We start from the raw sequence: 18,423 nt of genomic DNA on the forward strand, positions 1-18,423 counted from the left end.
ACTTGGATTCTAGATTTACTACCAGAAGCATAAAGGAAAAGGGATGAAAAAATAGCTCCCAAAATTTAGAGCTGGAAGGGCAGGGACCAGCAGTATTCTCGGGACAGCTCGAGGCCTTCTGTGCCTCGGTGTGATTGGATCTGTGCTGCAGTAGTTCCAAGAATACAGTAGGCCTTCTTGAATGGCAGATGACAGCCTAGGCTGTGGACAGTTGACTTTGGGGAATTTTAATAAGAGTCATGTGATTACTTTGCCTCAGCAGAGCCTTCAGCACCTAAATGTAAAGCTTCTTTTAGTTAGTACCAAGGAAACTCCAAGGATTGTCAGAATATAATAAGTAGAAGTCGGTGGATGGGAGGCTTTGTAATGGTAAAATGCTCTACAGATATGCTGTATCTGACTAGATTTGAGCCGTTACCTGCAGCTGATGAGCTCCAAAAAGAGCGAAACCTATTAGGTCCTGCAGTACTGGCTTAAGATAGTATAAAATCTTGATTATTCTCCATTTGTATGCTCTTTGGTTTTATTATATTTTGTATTGGGGAAGGGAATAGCTCCTATTTAGTCTGTTGAGCTTGTGTATTTCCTCTTTAGTCCATTCTTCTTAGAAGTAAACTGAATGAGATCATCCCCAAAGGGAAATATGATCAAGTCTGATTAGATTATGACCCCTAATCCAAATGGCCAGGTTTTTCTATTTAGGCAATCGCATATACTGCTGTAAAAGTGCTGCACTCAATATGCCAACAAATTTGGAAAATTCAGCAATGGCCACAGGACTGGAAAAAGGTGTTTTCATTCCAATCCTAAAGAAAGGCAATGCCAAAGAATGCTCAAACTGCTGCACAATTGCTCTCATCTCACATGCTAGTAAAGTAATGCTCAAAATTCTCCAAGCCAGGCTTCCAACAGTATGTGAACCGTGGACTTCCAGGTGTTCAACCTGGATTTAGAAAAGGCAGAGGAACCAGAGACAAATTGCCAGCATCCGCTGGATTATCGAAAGAGCAAGAGAGTTCCAGAAAAACACCTGTTTCTGCTTTGTTGACTATACCAAAGCCTTTCACTGTGTAGATCACCACAAACTCTGGAAAATTCTTAAGGAGATGAGAATACCAGACCACCTTACCTGCCTCTTGAGAAATCTATATGCAGGTCAGGAAGCAACAGTTAGAACTGGACATGGAACAATATACTGGTTCCAGATTGGGAAAGGAGGATGTCGAGGCTGTATACTGTCACCCTGCTTATTTGATTTATATGCAGAGTCCATCATGAGAAACACTGGGCCGGATGAAGCAGAAGCTGGAATCAACATTGCCTGGAGAAATACCAATAACCTCAGATATGCAGATGACACCACCCTTACAGCAAAAAGTGAAGAAGAACTAAAGAGCTTCTTGAAAGTGAAAGAGGAAAGTGAAAAAGCTGGCTTAAAACTCAACATTTAGAAGTAAGATCATGGCATCTGGTGCCATCACTTCATGGCAAATAGATGGGGAAACAGTGGGAACAGTGCAAACTTTGTTTTTTGGGGCTCCAAAATCACTGCAGATGGTGACTGCAGCCATGAAATTAAAAGACACTCCTGGGAGAAAAGTTATGACCAACCTACACAGTATATTAAAAAGCAGAGACATTACTTTGCCAACAAAGGTCCGTCTGGTCAAGGCTATGGTTTTTCCAGTAGTCATGTATGGATTTGAAATTTGGGCTATAAAGGAAGCTGAGCGCTGAAGAATTCATCCTTTTGAACTATGGTGTTGGAGAAGACTCTTGAGAGTTCTTTGGAGGCAAGGAGATCCAACCAGTCCATCCTAAAGGAAATCAGTCCTGAATATTCATTGGAAGCACTGATGTTGAAGCTGAAACTCCAATACTTTGGCTACCTGATGAGAAGAACTGACTCATTGGAAAAGACCCTCATGCTGGGAAAGATTGAAGGCAGGAGAAGGGGACAACAGAGGATGAGATGGTTGGATGGCATCACCGACTCAATGGACATGAGTTTGAGTAAACTCTGGGAGTTGGTGATGGACAGAGAGGCCTGGCATGCTGCAGTCCATGGGGTTGCAAAGAGTTGTACACAACTGAGCGACTGAACTGAACTGAACTGAATCTCATCTACCCTGATTGCTTTGATTGCCCCAATAAATCAACCAAACTAACTTATCTTCCCTCTCCTTCCCTCCACCCTACTGCTACACAACAACACATAATACACTCATCCCCAGACAAAAACTTATCATCTTTCTTATATTCCTCACTTGGTTGTTCAAGTACAGTCCTCCCAGATACATAAACTGAAAACCTAAGAGGTATTGTCTAGTATCTCTTCTTTCTCACCACCTCCCACAAAAACAAAGAACAGCTAGCCATAAAACCCTAAAGATTTGCCTGTGAAATATGTCTTAAATGGGCCTCCTTTCCAGACCCTCAGTTACAGCCTGTTTCAGGCCTTTATACCACTTTGGGGAACTACTACAGTAGCTGCCCAGGTAGCTTCCCTGTCTCTACTTTCTCCTCTTTTTTTTCTTTTTACTATCTCCACTTCTCCTAGGGTGACCTCTTTAAAGACCAGATATGGTCATATCACTCCCTTCCTTGAAACTCTTCAGTGGCTCACCTGTAAGATACAGTTCATGTTCCTCAGCCTGGTGTACTTAAGCTTTTCTTGGTTCTAAGTCTTCCCTCCTTGACAGTTCTGCAGGTTACTGCTTATACTTCCCAGATTGGCTGTGTGTTTTATTTGTTAGTTGTGGTTATTCCACCCATTGTCCTGGAATTCCTGCTCCCTGAATCCATCCTATCATTCCCATCCATTAGTAGGCTAGAGCCAGCTCCTACCTGCTAGGGAGAACTGGTCAGTTGTTAAATATTCAGGAATTTTACAAGCCAGTTTTTAACTTGAAAATGCCATGTTTGGGGTATTTATGCCGTACTTATCAGAAAATATTGCAAATCAGAACTCCCTTTTACCTGCATGCCTGTAAAATCCCACCCCACTGCACCATACCACAACCCCTACCCAAATTCTGGCTTAGATGGTACCTCTTTTAAATCTTGTCTGCTCAGCCCTCTTCCTTCCACACACAAAAATATTAGTTGCTATTTATAAACACTTTACATAATTTATTGTAGCATTTTGTCACCTTATAGTGTAACTCTGTTTGCGTATCACTTTTTAATACTAATCACTTGAGTTCCTGGGAGCAGAGTCCATGTCTCACTTTTCTTTGCATCTGTCATTCGTTCATTCCTTCAATTGAGTTGATACACTTAATATGTACCAGGCACTGTTCTCCGAGTACAAAGATGGAAGGATTTAGCATCCTTCCATCTTTGTACTCGGAGAACAGTAAGAAGTCCATAGCCTAGTCCATGGGACGAGGGAAATTCAAATAGTCCATTATAATGCAAATCCAAGTACATTGCTAGAAGTCTGTAAAAGACACCTTGAAGCCTGGAGGAAAAAAACCCTGCCCAGGGTAATGAGGAAGTCTTCACAGAGCAGGTAAGACTTAAAGGATGAACAGAAATTTGTTGCCTATAAATAGGTGCTACAGTTAGTTTTTTTATAGATAGAATTTTTAATAGAAAATTTTCCCACCCTGGACAGTACACAAGGTTCTTTGTTTCAGAGTAAATAGCAGTTTTATGTGAAAACCCTGCGTTAATGTCTATGAATTAGTCATTCTTTGAATGAGCAGAGAAAGCACTGAATACTGTATCTATAATCACAGTAATGTTGTGTAGCAATCCATCCTAAACCCCATAGCCTAGAACCATAACAATTTATTATTTCTCAAGCATTTCAGCAGTTCTGATTTGAGCAAGCTGGGCCCACTTATGCATCTGCAGTCACCTGGCAAATCAGCCAGTGCCTGGCTGGTTTAGGATGCTCTTGGCTAAGTCAGCTCAGCTGTCTTCCATGAGTCTCTCCCAGCACTCTCACAGCCTGGCTCAGACAAGCTCCCATGGTGGTGGCCCGAGCCCAAGAGAGGAAGTGAAACCTGCAAGTATTGATATATGTGCAGGCCTCTACTTTCCTCACATTTACTGCTGTCCCCGTAACTAAAGCAAATCACACGATTAAGTCCAGAGTTAGTGTGAGAGAAATAGACACAGGAAAGTGTGAAAAATTGAGGCCATTGCTGCAGTCAGTCTGCCACAGACACATACTCTGTGTAAGCTCTCTTCTAGACCTTGTGTTACTCTGCAGGTGTTATAGTACTTGCCAGTGAATTTGCTTCCAGTTGGTTGGATGCTCTGTGGTAACCATGAACAAACTTCTCTGAGCAGTCTAGACCTGTTAATCTTATTTCAGTTTAGGGTCTCATTTTTGTCCCACTATTGAAATGACATTTATTATTTGGAATGCTGAAGAAATCGAAGAATCACTTGTTTAGTGATGTCCATGTCGCATTAAGGGGCTTCCCTGGTGGCTCAGCAGTAAAGAATCCACCTGCCAATGCAGGAGAGACAGGTTCAATCCCTGGGTCAGCAAGATCCCCTGCAGGAGGAAATGACAACCCACTCCAGTATTCTTGCCTGGGAAATCCCATGGACAGAGGAGCCTGATGGGTTACAGTCCATAAGGTCACAAAAGCGTCAGCCATGACTTAGTGACTAAACAGCAACAATGTCATATTAAATTCCTTTGCATGTTCTAGTTATTTAGATTTTTTTCACTAAAAAGCCATGGTGTCCACAATAAGGAGAAAACATTCTGTAGAGGTTTAAAAGAACATGTTTTTAAAGTTCCATTGTTGAGGAATTCCCTGCAATCCGGTGGTTAGGACTCAATGCTTTCACTGCTGTGGCCCAGGTTCAATTCCTGGTCAGGGAACTAAGATCCACAAGCTGTATGGCACGACCCAAAAAAAGGGTCAATTATTTAATCTCTGATTTAACATTTAATAAGCTAGATTTTTTGTGCAAAACTTCAAGCTGGGAGAAATCTCAGTCTATCTGTGCAAAGCAAACTGATTTTATTTACTGAGGCCTTAGGAACAAAACAGCCCCTTTTACTTTTAACTAGTAGCCTTGGGGATAGGAAACATTAACATTTCATAGAATGTGTTCTTTTGGGTCTTTCTCCAGAAGTGACTAAAACATCCAAGATTAAAACTTGATTTTGTTTGTTTTTAATAAGATTCATATGATGCTTGTTTTTTTTTTTCATCATCATCACTGGTGAGAATGGGAAAGGGAGCTGGAGGGGCCAGTTATAGTAGAAGGGCAGTGGACAGAGACAGGATTGAGACAAGTGGACAGATGGAGAAATGTTAGAAGGGGTCACTGAAGTGGAAAAGCAGGTGACCAGGTCAAAAATAAATCTACAGAGCTAACTTATGAACAAGAAGTTGGAGCTGCAGAATGTGCCTCCTACTTGGACCCCAAAAGGAAGGTCATTGTGACATGAAAGATCACATAGAGTTCTTGTTGATTTCACTCTGTATCTTAGTTTTGCTGCTAGGTTTACCCACAGGTTGCCTGTTCCCAGCACTAGGTAGAAGGGCTTATTGCAGTTCTCAAAAACCACTGAAGGTAGAGCAGGGAACTAGTTAATGAAAGCAGCTGCCTGAAGAAAGACTTCATGTTCAAAATTTTTTAAAGGAAATAATAACCAAGAAAATTATTTTTTTCACAATTCAAGATGTTGATTTTAAAAACAGGAGACTGTTAAAACAGATCACTCTGTGGACATAAATTCAGCTTTGCATTGGCTACCTTCAAAATAATAATCCAAAGTCTTCTCACAGGATAGTGTCATAGGAGAGCACGAGCAGAGCCTCTGGGTTCTCCCCGGCTCTGCCCTTTGCTTACTGTGTGTATCTGTCTGTCTCTGCAGCTGAAGGCTTTGGGACTTGAAGATCTTTGGGGACACTGTCAACTCCCACATGCTGGCTTGTTCTTTGGGTCTCTGAGGTTGTGGTAGGACATCACCTCAGTTACCTTGTAATTTTGATCTCTTCTCCAGTAAAATGAGTGGGGTGGGGGAGGTGTTTATATGGGTATAGTATTGGTGGTAGGAGGTCAAAAGAGGCTCCATATAAACCCAAGTATGAACCCTCAGTTACCGTCTGCTTTTGCCACTAGATGGCGATCAGATATTTGATCCAGTTGGCAGACTTAAGACTTGACTTTAGCCCAGACTCCCAAGATTGACTGTTTAAAGAAATGAAGAAACTGTAAGCCAGTGCTGTAACTCATGTGTGTCCTAAGCCCTGTCAAACTAACCAGCAGTAGTTTAAGCAGTGAAGGGCTTCCCTGGTAGCTCAGTGGTGAAGAATCCACCTGCTACTGCTGGAGACCTGGATTCAATCCCTGGGTGGGGAAGATCCCCTGGAGAAGGAAAGGCAACCCACTCCAGTATTATTGCCTGGGAAATCTCATGGACAAAGAAGCCTGGCAGGTTACAGTCTGTGGGGTTGCAAAGAGTCAGACAAGACTTAGCAACTAAACAACAATAAGCAGTAAAAAGGTAGAATTACTGGAACTTCTCTGGCAGTCCAGTGGTTAAGACTCTATGCTTACAATGCAGGAAACACAGATATGATCCCGGACCAAGAAACTAAGATCCCACATACTGTGTGCCCCCGCAACCAAAAACAGTTACCTATAGTTTATACTTTAGGTGTAGTTACCTAAGGTTAGGAATCTTATCAAAGAGAAGGATATGATAAAATCATGATGCATATAAAATAAGCAACAGAGAATTGATGAATTTATCAAATACCAGTATACTTGAGTGAAGGGCCATTCTTTTATTTTTTAATTTAAGTTTTAAATTTAATTTTATATTTTTATTGACGTATAGTTGAATTACAGTGTTGTGTTACTGCTCTACAGCAAAAGTGACTCAGTTGTACATGAATATACATTCTTTTTCCCATTATGGTTTATCACTGAATATTGAATATAGTTTCCTGTGCTATACAGTAGGACGTTGTTTATCAGTTCTGTATATACCAATTTGCATCTGCTAATCTCAAACTCCCAATCCAGCCCTCTCCCACACTCTCCCTCTTGGCAGCCACCAGTCTATTCTCTACAAGGACCATTCTTTGAAACCTTAAAATTGATAAGATAAAGAAAAAGATGTAAACATGTTATTAACACTAGAGGTGCTGCCTTGTAGAAATATGAAAGTTCATATTTCTTTAGTTCAGTAAGTTAGAGTAACCATATGCATGAAAAGTCTATCAGTGAACGTTAAGAGAAATGAGAAATGCTTAGGGAGTATCTCTGAGCTCCGGTTGTGACATCAAGAGAGACATCTGAGTCCTTCTATGTCAGGGGTTAGCAGACTTGTTGTGAAGAGTCAGATGGCAAATATTCTAGGCTTATAGACCATTTTAGGCTTACTGTCCATTCAACTCTGCCATTATTGTGCAAGGTAGCCATATACAATATGTAAATGATGGGTGTGGCTGTGTTCTAATAAAACTATTTACAAAAACAGGCAGTGATCAAGATTTGGCCCATGTGCCATAGTTTGCTGACCCACTTGTGGGTGAAAGCTAGGGTTCGTAAGTATTTCTCCTTTCTAGACTTCAGTCGTTGGCTTCTGTCAAATAAGGAGTTGGATTAGATGATCTCTGCTGTTTTTCAGATTTTATGTCCTTTCGTACCTCTAGCTGAAGTTAAATGATCCACAAGAGTGACCCAGAGTGGTATTTCTTTTATTTTTAAGATCGAGTTTTTTAAAAATCAAGCTTGAACAAGTTTGTCAGTTTCTAGAGCAGGATTTCTCAACCTTGACATAGTTAACATCTGGGACTGGATAGTCCCTTGTTGTAGGGGAGCTGCCCTGAATATTGTTGGATGTTTCGCAGCATCTCTAGACTCCTCTACCTACTAGATGTCAGTTCAGTAGCACACCCCAACCCCATGAGTTATGACAACCAAAAATGTCTCTAGACATTGCCAGATGTTCCCTAGGAGACTCAATCACTTCCACTTGAGAAGTACAGCTCTAGAGAATTTAAGAATAACTGGAAGAAGAACAAAAATGGAAATCAGGCCGTGCAACCCAAGATGGCCACCAAGATAATAACCATACTTCTTTAGGAACAGGACCAAAAAAGCTAAAACCTAGAGGAACAACCAGCATATTAGAAGGAGAAAGACAATGAGAATTTTATTGACCCAGTCAAGAGAGTCTGGAAAGTTGGTAACAGATGACTTTTTAATGTTGATTTAGGTCATTTTATTGAAGGTGTTCCTAAAACCATTGAACCAAGATAGAGGGCTACCTATAATAGGTAGCTAAAAAGTTAAACTAAAACACAGAAACATGGATGAAGAGAAATATAAAAAAGACCACTACTAAAGAATACCAAGAATACTTACTTTTCACTATTTTAATTGTTTGATGAGACCTCTAGCAGAAAGAAGTCATACTGAGTGAATTTATTGGCCCTTATCTGTGGGTCCTAGTATTTTGTTTTGCTTTGGATAAGTCAAAGTGTGGTTTATTCCTACAGTAGAATATTATCTAGTAGAGAAAATGCATCACAGCTTCACACAACTACATAGATCGATCCTTGAAGCTAAGTTTTAAATGTCAGTAAAGCTGGTCCTTTAATAAGTCCAGATCACATAGCCAGCTTGGAAGTTAGTTACAATTAAAAGCCAAAATCATCTCTACTTATTAATAAGGGTGCCCTTGATTTCTGTCTACCTTTTATTTATACCCATATGCTTTCGAACTGTGGTGCTGGAGAAGACTCTTAAGAGTCCCTTGGACACCAAAGAGATCAAACCAGTCAATCCTAAAGGAAATCAACCCTGAATATTCATTGGAAGGACTGATGCAGAAGCTCTAATACTTGGGCCACCCGATGCAAAGAGCAAAATCATTGGAAAAGACCCTGATTCTAGGAAGGATTGAGGGCAGGAGAAGGGGCAACAGAGGATGAGATGGTTGGATGGCATCACCAACTCAATGCACGTGAGTCTGAGCAAACTTCAGGAGATAGAGAAGGACGGAATCCTGGCATGCTGCAGTCCATGGGATCGCAAAGAGTCAAGACACGACTTAGGGACTGAACAATAACAACATATTCTTTTAAGAATTCATCCTGTTCCAAGTGTGAGTGATATTAATCGTAGCCAATAAGCCCTGATCATCCAACTCACTTTGTACAAGAAATTTTTTTGTTGTTTCTTATTTTCCTTATAATGACTTTAAGCCAGGGCAATGTTTTCTAAACAGTGACCTAAGAGATCTAAAAATGTTAATTCTAGTCTCAGGTTCTAGTTTTGACTTGCTCTGTGACTTGGGGCTGTCTCTTCCTTGCTGAGGAAATGTTTTATTTATCTGTAAAGTAGTAGAGAGATCCCCCAACTCTGGTCCTTAGGATGGCTGTATAGGAATCATCTTTGAGGGCTTGTTTAAAATTTAGATTTCTGTGCTTCGTTCCCTAAATGTCCTTTATTATATTACTTTATAAAAGCTTTTTTATATTCTGCAAGAAGTAATTGAGATTACTGTATGGTAGTTTCCCCCTCATATGCTCGTTGGTACAGCTTTACATAAACTTGGTTTGCTATAATGTGGTCAACTTATGGCTTGGGTGATAATCTTGATCCACAAAGTGGTTTCTCTTTTCACCAGGATGATATAGCATAGTCTCTTTGTCCTCAATCTTGGATTTAGAGAAAGATTAAGTAGTTTGATATCCTGATTTCTGTATAACTATAAAGTGGAATAAAATTAGAAATTCTGTGTGGTTGTTAATTTTTTTATTTGTTTTTCTTTAATTTACAGAATGCTCTTTTCAGTTGCATTAGCAGAAATGAAAGTAAGTATATTATCAGTGGTTATACCAGCAATCCAAAGAGCAAAACACAGCTTACAGAATATGATTTAGCTATTATAAATATTGCCAACACTTTGCTGTTATAACAGACTGTTGCTAAACCATCTGAAGGAATGTGCACAGCAGGATTCCGATAGGCTGCTTCCTCTGGAACTTTCGAGCCATTCATGAATTATAACAATTCCCATGTCTTAGTTGGAGATTTACAAAGCAGATAATAGTGCTAGGTGTTTTAGAGGAAGATCTTACCCCACTTGGATAACTTTCAGAAGTTGAGCACACATAATATGGTGTAAAATAATGCAGCAGTTGCTGAGGGCTACCTCTCAGTTCCTTCCAGATATTCACTGACTACTTGCTTTGTGCAGGGCAGATACGCATCTTGGGGGGCATAACCTGTACACAAAGAACCCTGGGATGTGGTGGTATGGGCTTGAGTTACTGAGAACGTGCTGTGGGAGTTCAGAGGAAGGAGGGATCACCTCCTGCAGGGTGCTTAGAAGTAACTTTGTGGAGTTGGTACCTGAGCTGGGCCTGGAAGGACAGACATGACGTCAACGGTAGAGATTGGAGGAAGGGCATTCTAGGTGAAGGAAACAATGAGAGCAGTTGGAGATGGGGAAACACATCTGAGGAGCAAAGAGTTGTTTAGATGAGCTTGGTAGTGGGTGTATTAAAATATCAGAAACATTAGCTGTCTCTACTTTTTTTGCTACCCTTTCTTATTGGGATTTAGTTCAAGATTTCCCAGATGGTCTTTGGCACATAATTTTATGTCCTCCCACACTGCAAGGAAGCCAGCCTCATGGGGGAATCCTTCTCTCATTTTTACTTGTCTCTCTGTTCTCAGCATCCATCACCTCTACCCTCAGTTTTAGTCTCATTGAGGTTGACAGTGATAAATGTAGCTGTGAATGAAAACAGGCTTGTCTTGCTGTTAGTTTGGTACTAGTTTAGTTCATTTGTATATAATTTTATCATCATTATTATTTCTGGGAGCCACCTGAATTCCCTGTTCTATAGAAGTCACAGAAACCTGAGTCTGGTTCCTCTATAACCATCCCTAATAATTATCAGAGATTTCCCACCTGCCTTTTTCTTAACCTTTTATGGCCATCCCTCTACCTTTTTGGCTCCCTTCGGCCTCCCACAGACCCCTTAGCCTTTCCTGTGAGGGCCTCTTGCTCCTCTTCATTATAAATCCCACATCTTCACCCCTAGCCACTCATCCTGCTTTTCCCAGACAAGTTAAATGCTCTACTTTGATTTTTAAAAATATGTAACTCCAGAATCACTTATTTCAAATGTGGGTTTTACTTTTCAGTATTGAAGCAGGTCGTATCAGTTATGAGTTGAGAACTTTCAGTTTAGTCCTAGTCTTGGAGATTTTTAAACAGCATAGAATTTTGAGATTTTGTTTCAAGATAGACATATAATTTGCAAATTTATGAAATGATCCTGATATCTCTTAGTTTTTACTGGTCCTATAAAGGAGATATTTGGAGTTTTGTTATTTTGGTATGTTCAATTTTTTTTTTTTTTTGCTTTGCTTTGTTTATGAATCTCTACTAATCTGACATGGCAAGAAGCTGTCCGGTGGTTCTCACTATGGGTGCTATTAGCTTTTGGGAGACAGTTTGATTGTATGAGACTGTCCTGTACATTGCAGAGCATTTAACAGCCCAGACCCCCATGTATTAAATGCCAGCAGACATCCTCAAGTTATTATGAAAACCAGAAATACTTCCACATGCATTCAAGTTCTCCTGTGGGCTGGTACTGCTCCTGCTGAGGATCACTTCATTGTAGACTATAAGTTGACAGAAAGTGATTTTCTCAGACCAGTGACCACCTGAATGTCCCCATGGCTATGCTTACAGTAGTTCTGACTTTAAGTACGTGTCTTCTATGGCATGGTTTTATTTCTCAAATTCAAAAAGACACAAATTGTTTCATCATCATTATGATGATTGAATGTTAGTGAATGGCTGATTTCATTTCACTGTCATCTTTTTTTCCCCTAGTGGGCTCAGTTTGTTGCAGTTATGCAGGCCATCACACAAACTGCCGAGAATACTGTCAAGCCATTTTTCGAACAGATTCTTCTCCTGGTCCTTCTCAGATCAAAGCAGTGGAAAATTATTGTGCCTCTATTAGTCCACGATTAATACACTGTGTGAACAATTACACCCAGTCTTATCCAATGAGGAACCCAACAGATAGTAAGTAAAAGCCATATATATATTCCTCTCATTTCAGTCTTTGGTAAAATAATTTGTAAAAAGGAAATAAATTCTTGAAGATATCTATAGTCTGGGTCATTTGGGAAACACCAGACCTCCTTTGGTCTTTAGATTTGGCAGACTGGTCATTTTTGTCATAGCTAAAAGATTCCAAGAAAGACAGAGCTGTTGAGGGTATGAAGAAACAGGCCCTCTCTATCCTAAAGGGGGAGAATTCATTGGTATGGGTATTTTGGGGGGGAAAATTTGGGCTATGACCATGAGCATTTCAAATAACCATACCTTTTAATTTAGTAGTTCCATTTCTCAGAATTTGTCCTTTCAGAAAACTTACAAGTTTGTAAAAACACATCTATTCATATAAAGGATGTTTGCTACAACATTGCTAGTAATACAGAAAAACTAGAAATAACCTAAACATCCACCGATAGGGTGTTGAGTAAAATTGATTAAATAAACTACATATCTCTATAATTATAATAACAACATTATACAACCTGCATAAAGGGAGAAGTATGTTATGTAAATCCATGAAGTTAGAATACTGCCTCCTACCATACACAAAAATAAACTCAAAATGGCTTAAAGATTTAATTATAAGACATGATGACATAAAACTAAAAGAGAATATAGGCAAAATAGTCTTTGACATAAATTGTAGCAATATTTTCTTAGATAAGTTTCCCAAGGCAAAAGAAATGAAAGCAAAATAAACAAATGGGACCTAATGAAACTTATAAGCTTTTGCACAGCAAAGAAAACCATAAACAAAGTGAAAAGACAACTTACAGACTGGGAGAAAAATATTTGCAAAAGAATGTGACCAACAAGGGTTTAATTTCTAAAATATATAGACAGCTCATACAATTCAATATCAAAATATATAAACTAATCAAAAAGTATACAGAAGGCCTGAACAGACATTTCTCTAAAGAAAACATACAGATGGCCAACAGGCACATGAAAAGATGCTCAACATCACTAATTATTAGAGAAAAACAAATCAGAACTACAATGAGAGGAAAAAAAAAACCTACAGTGAGGTATCACTTCACACCAGTCAGAATGGCCATCATCAAAAAGTCTGCAAATAATATAATACATGCTGAAGAGGGTGTGAAAAAAAGGGAACCCACCTACACTGCTGGTGGGAATTTAAATTGGCACAGCCACTGTGCAGAACAGTATGGAGGTTCCTTAAAAAACTAAAAATATGATTAGCAATTCCACTCCTGGATATATGATGAAAGCTCTAATTTGAAAAGAAACATACTAGCACTTGTATTTGCTTTTGTTTCATTTGTAGGCAAAGACTTACATAGACAGGTGCAAAAATAAATCCTCTTTTGCAACCCTGAACTCATTGTTCTGTATGAGATTTGTTACAGATAAGAAGGAGCATGATACACAAAACAGATATAATGGGTGTCTATTGGTGAAGGTAAAGATTTTTTCCAGAGTTATAGAGCTGATACTTTTCTCTCATATATTACGCTTTTAAATTATTAGCTGTATTGATCTAGTTGTTAGTTTTAATGTTGACATAAAACAAGAAAAGAAACATGCATGCCAGTATCCAAAGCAGCATTATTTAGAATAACTAAGACGTGGAAAAAACCCAGGTGTTCATCAACAGATAAATGGATAAAGAAAATGTAATAACACACAATGTAATATTAGCCATAAAAGAGAATGAAATAATGCTATTTTCAGCAACATGCATGGAGCTAGAGATTTTCGTACTAATTGAAGTAAGTCAAAGAGAAATAGTATATCACTTATACCTGAAATCTAATAAAAAACAATACAAGTCAACATTTTACAAAACAGACTTACAGACAGATAACAAAATTGTGGTCATCAAGGGAAAAGGGTGTGTGGGGAAGGATAAATTAGGAGTATGAGGTTAACAGATATACACTGCCATATATGAAGTAGGTAAGCAACAAAGATTTGCTACATAACACAGGGAGCTATATTGAATATCTTGTACTAACATGGAAGAGAATTTAAAAATATATGTATAACTGAATCACTCTGCTGTACACCTGGACCTAACACAATTTTGTAAATCTACTACAATACCAAAAAAAAAGTATATTTATTATAGAAGTCCAAGATGTAATAAGCAAGGAAAGGAAGTTGCAGAACTAAATGTATACAGTAAGATTCATTTTTAGTTGTATACCTATTTGTTCCACATTGTATAGCTGTGTAATATTTGAATTTTACCAATGAACATTTGTTACTTTTATAATAAAAATGTCAATGTAAATGAGATTCTGATACTTTTTAAAAGTCAGGGCCTCCTGATGAACTTGCCCCTTATGGGGTCTTCAGAATCTCAGCTTTGTAAAGCCTATAAATCATTTTCTTCATTTAGAGGTGATCAGACTTAAAATAACTGACTAATTAAGCAAAACTGGCAAAAGGCTTGTAAGCCAGATGCCAGTGTTTTGACTTACACTGGGATATTCAAAGACTTGTTTTTATAAACTCAAAAGCAGTGCTATGCCTTGTTTGGCCAAATTCTAACTAAGGCTTATGACATTCTGTGGTTATGTGAGGAAAATCAGAGGGTGAAGCACTTGCTGCAAATAACATTCATTTATTTTAAGGAGAGATCTGTCTTCACTGACATTTAGGCTATGGAGAGGTGCTGCTGAAGCAAAGTTGATAGATAACAGCTCAAAAAAAAAAGGCAGAAAATGTTTTAAGGGTAAAAGAACAACCATCTCAAATGTCTGTGCTAATATATAGGAAAACTGGAAAAGAAAGCTACAAACAGATATGCCTGAATAGGCTTCTTAAGAAGTCAAACTCCTAAGAAAATTACTTCAAAGAAGCCCTTTGAATTCTGTAGTCTGGTTTAAAGTGTTCACTTGCTTTCTAGTTTTTTATAGAAAAGTATAACAAAGTGAGGAGAAGGCAGTGGCACCCCACTCCAGTACTCTTGCCTGGAAAATCCCATGGACAGAGGAGCCTGGTAGGCTGCAGCCCATGGGGTCGCTAGGAGTTGGAGACGACTGAGCGACTTCACTTTCACTTTTCCCGTTCATGCACTGGAGAAGGAAATGGCAACCCACTCCAGTATTCTTGCCTGGAGAATCCCAGGGACCGCGGAGCCTGGTGGGCTGCCGTCTATGGGGTTGCAGAGTCGGACACGACTGAAGCGACTTAGCAGGAGCAGCAGCAGCATAACAAACTGATGCCTTAATGGGATGACCCAGAGGGATGGGATGGGGAGGGAGGTGGGAGGGGGGTCCAGGAAGGGGAACACATGTAAACCCATGGCTGATTCATGTCAATGTATGGCAAAAACTATTACAATATTGTAAAGTAATTAGCCCCCAACTAAAATAAATAAATTTATAAAAAAAAAAAAAACAAAAAACTGATGCCTTGTCATAGTTTGTTATTGTATTATTTAAATTACTACTTAGATTAATTTGTACAGATTTATAAATCTTTTTATCTCAAAATGTGATGAAATACAGTATTTGTGATTATTGCTATTAAAATTAATCATCTTTCTCATTATATCAAGAACATGATCCTTTTAGATAGTTATTTCTAGCATGAAATAATTCCAGTTTGATCTACAGTATCCTTTCCAGGAACATAAAATACCTTGCATGTAAGGACCTCTTTGGTGTAAGAGGATCTTTCATTTATCTAGGAATGATGCTGGAGAGCCCATGAATGAGCACAGTGGAGAACCTGGTAATAGATACCTAGTCCACCTTTAGCTTTTCACCTGTTTGCTACACTGCAAAGCAATGGAAAGACAATTTGGTAGGCTCAATATCCTGGAGATATTGACATGACTCAGAGTAGTAATGGATTCCAGTATACCACTTGATTCTTCTGCCTGAGCAATGCATGCTATAAAACCAGCTAATTAATCCACTTCTATTCTGAAACTGTAGGTTTGTATTGCTGTGACAGAGCTGAAGATCATGCTTGCCAAAGTGCCTGCAAGAGAATTCTGATGTCTAAGAAAACAGAAATGGAGATTGTCGATGGCCTCATCGAGGGTTGTAAGACCCAGCCTTTGCCTCAGGATCCACTTTGGCAGTGTTTTCTTGAAAGCTCACAGTCTGTTCACCCTGGAGTCACTCTGCATCCTCCTCCTTCTACAGGCCTTGATGGTGCTAAATTGCATTGTTGTTCTAAAGCAAACACTTCAACATGTAGGTCAGTATCTCATTTTCCTTTATTAAGACCAGTAGAAAATAGCATTTTAATTAATGAATTTAAGGAAATGTGTGTTATATTCTTGCATTGTATAGTGTTAAGAGTTCAGAAGATGAAAAAGCCCTCATTCTTTCATCCAGCAGGTGTTTACTGAGCATCATGTATATATAGAACATTGTTTTTGTACATTGAGCTAAAAGCACTGTGTTTTGGAGTGAGAGGATCATCATTGGCAGGGCATTAAATATTTAAAGATGAAACTATGAATTCAACCCTCGAGGTTATCCTCAAGTAAGCCTACAATGTAGAAGATGTTTTGACCTGACATCTAAGAGATATTCTTTTTGTTAAACTATGAAACTTTGAACTTAATCAACTTTTTGTGTATATTGGTGAATAACCTGAGTTGACACTTGTATCCAGAGTTAGAAAGCAATGTATTGGCATTTATTTAGGTGATACACTTAGGGATAAAAACCTAACAATACTATTTGTGTAGGCTCAAGGAAACACAATCTAGAGACAAGAATAAATGGAGATAAAGTAATGGTAGAACACAGATGAAACAGAAGTTTTCTTTATTAGAGATATTTTGGGTGAAAATGCACCACATGTTACTATAATATCCTGAAATAAATATAACATACAAAGAGTGAAGCGGTCTTTTCTGGGGGGGTTGTTTGTTTTAGCTGCACCACACAGCTTGCGAGATCTTAGTTCCCTGACCAGAGATTGAACCCAGGCCCCTTGCGGTGGAAGCGTGGAGTCCTAAACACTGGACCAACAGGAAAATTCCTCCGTGTTTCCTAAATTGGATAGACTTTACCAAAAAATTGTGCCTAGAATAGCTCATTAAACTTCACCAAAGATATGAAAAACATGGAAAATATCCAAAGAAAATTAACAGAAGGGCTAAAAGAGAAGTTAAGTTGGTCCTATAATTGGAAATTGGGTTACTGATAGGAATTATAAATGTATATATTTGGGAAGGATCCTGAATAATTCTTTGAGTGTCTACTAAAGAGTTGTGCCCTGTCGTCAACTGGAGATTGGAATGGCTGTGTCATCCAAGAAGAATTTTGGTAAGACACACTACATCTCTTATCTTGATGTAAGGTTTTATGGTTTACTGAATGCTTTCACTTTCATCTTGTTCATCTTCATGAAATCTGACAAGACTGGTATCATCTTATGACTGATGTCAATTTGTGTAATTCTTGTTTATATATAGAAAACTAACTTGAGATATTAAACAAGGTCCAAGGTCATACAGAAAGTTAGGACTAGAGAAAGGACTGATTTTCCAGATCAAGGTACCTGTTGGATCTTGGTACCTCAAGGTACCTCAAATTTCTCATCCCCATGATGTGTAAGCTCTACTGAGAGTAGGGACTTTGTCTCTTTCATTCACCGCTGCATAGCCAGTGCCTTGAACAGGGCCTCACATGAAATAGGCACTCAATAAATGTTGGTAAAGTGAATGAGCAAACTTATAAAAGTAAAGATACCCTCCTCATAGACGTAACTATGAGAGTCAAAATGTGACAGAGGTGGAGAATTTCTACTTGTGACTTTGCACATTCTGGTAGTATTAAAATTTTATATTACATATTACTTTTTTATACTTTTATACATTTATCAGTGTTAAAAATTAATGAGTATAATAGGTGAAATCACTTTGAAAATGATCTTGATTTTGTTTCAGCTATATGTATATATGCACCGAAGTTGCTTTGTAATCATTGAGTACTGAAATAAGAATACATACATACTACAATAATATATATATAGTATATATTGCTATATACAATAGTTTATAGCAGCTTTGAAATTCTTAAAGCCTTTATATATAGGCTGTCTTGGTATATCTTAAGGAATATAAGTTGCTTGGGATACTTCTTCAGGGAGAAACTAGTGAACCCTAAGTCCATAATGCTTCTTAAAAGGAGTCTGAGGATCAAGTTACAGTTTTGCCTCATGTGACTGGAACATAAATATAGTGGACTGTCTTGGTAGAAGCAGAACCATGTGCTTTACATTTGCCGCTGCTGCAAAGTAGCTTCAGTCGTGTCCAACTTTTTGCAACCCTATGGTCCGTAGCCTGCCAGGCTCCTCTGTCCACGGGATTCTCCAGGCAAGAATACTGGAGTGGG

The 18,423-nt window shown here is 38.7% G+C and overlaps 1 protein-coding gene and 1 non-coding gene across 7 annotated transcripts in view; both read left to right on the plus strand.

Moving 5' to 3' along the window:
- Window positions 1–18,423, plus strand: part of RECK (reversion inducing cysteine rich protein with kazal motifs) — a 78,096-nt gene that overhangs the window by 29,006 nt on the left and 30,667 nt on the right. For all 6 annotated transcript variants that reach the window (XM_081508697.1, XM_081508728.1, XM_081508717.1 and 3 more), the window contains 3 exons: window positions 9,779–9,812; window positions 11,855–12,052; window positions 16,003–16,270. In XM_081508697.1, coding sequence (XP_081364823.1) covers window positions 9,779–9,812; window positions 11,855–12,052; window positions 16,003–16,270 — 500 coding nt within the window. The remainder of the gene's footprint in view (window positions 1–9,778; window positions 9,813–11,854; window positions 12,053–16,002; window positions 16,271–18,423) is intronic.
- Window positions 13,348–13,476, plus strand: LOC145521899 (small nucleolar RNA SNORA40). Its single transcript, XR_014065756.1, has one exon. It is a non-coding gene; the product is annotated as a small nucleolar RNA SNORA40 (small nucleolar RNA).

The sequence above is a fragment of the Giraffa tippelskirchi genome, chromosome 1, assembly GCF_054371585.1.
Source record: "Giraffa tippelskirchi isolate mGirTip1 chromosome 1, T2T-mGirTip1v1.2.pri, whole genome shotgun sequence".
NCBI classification, from domain to species: domain Eukaryota; kingdom Metazoa; phylum Chordata; class Mammalia; order Artiodactyla; family Giraffidae; genus Giraffa; species Giraffa tippelskirchi.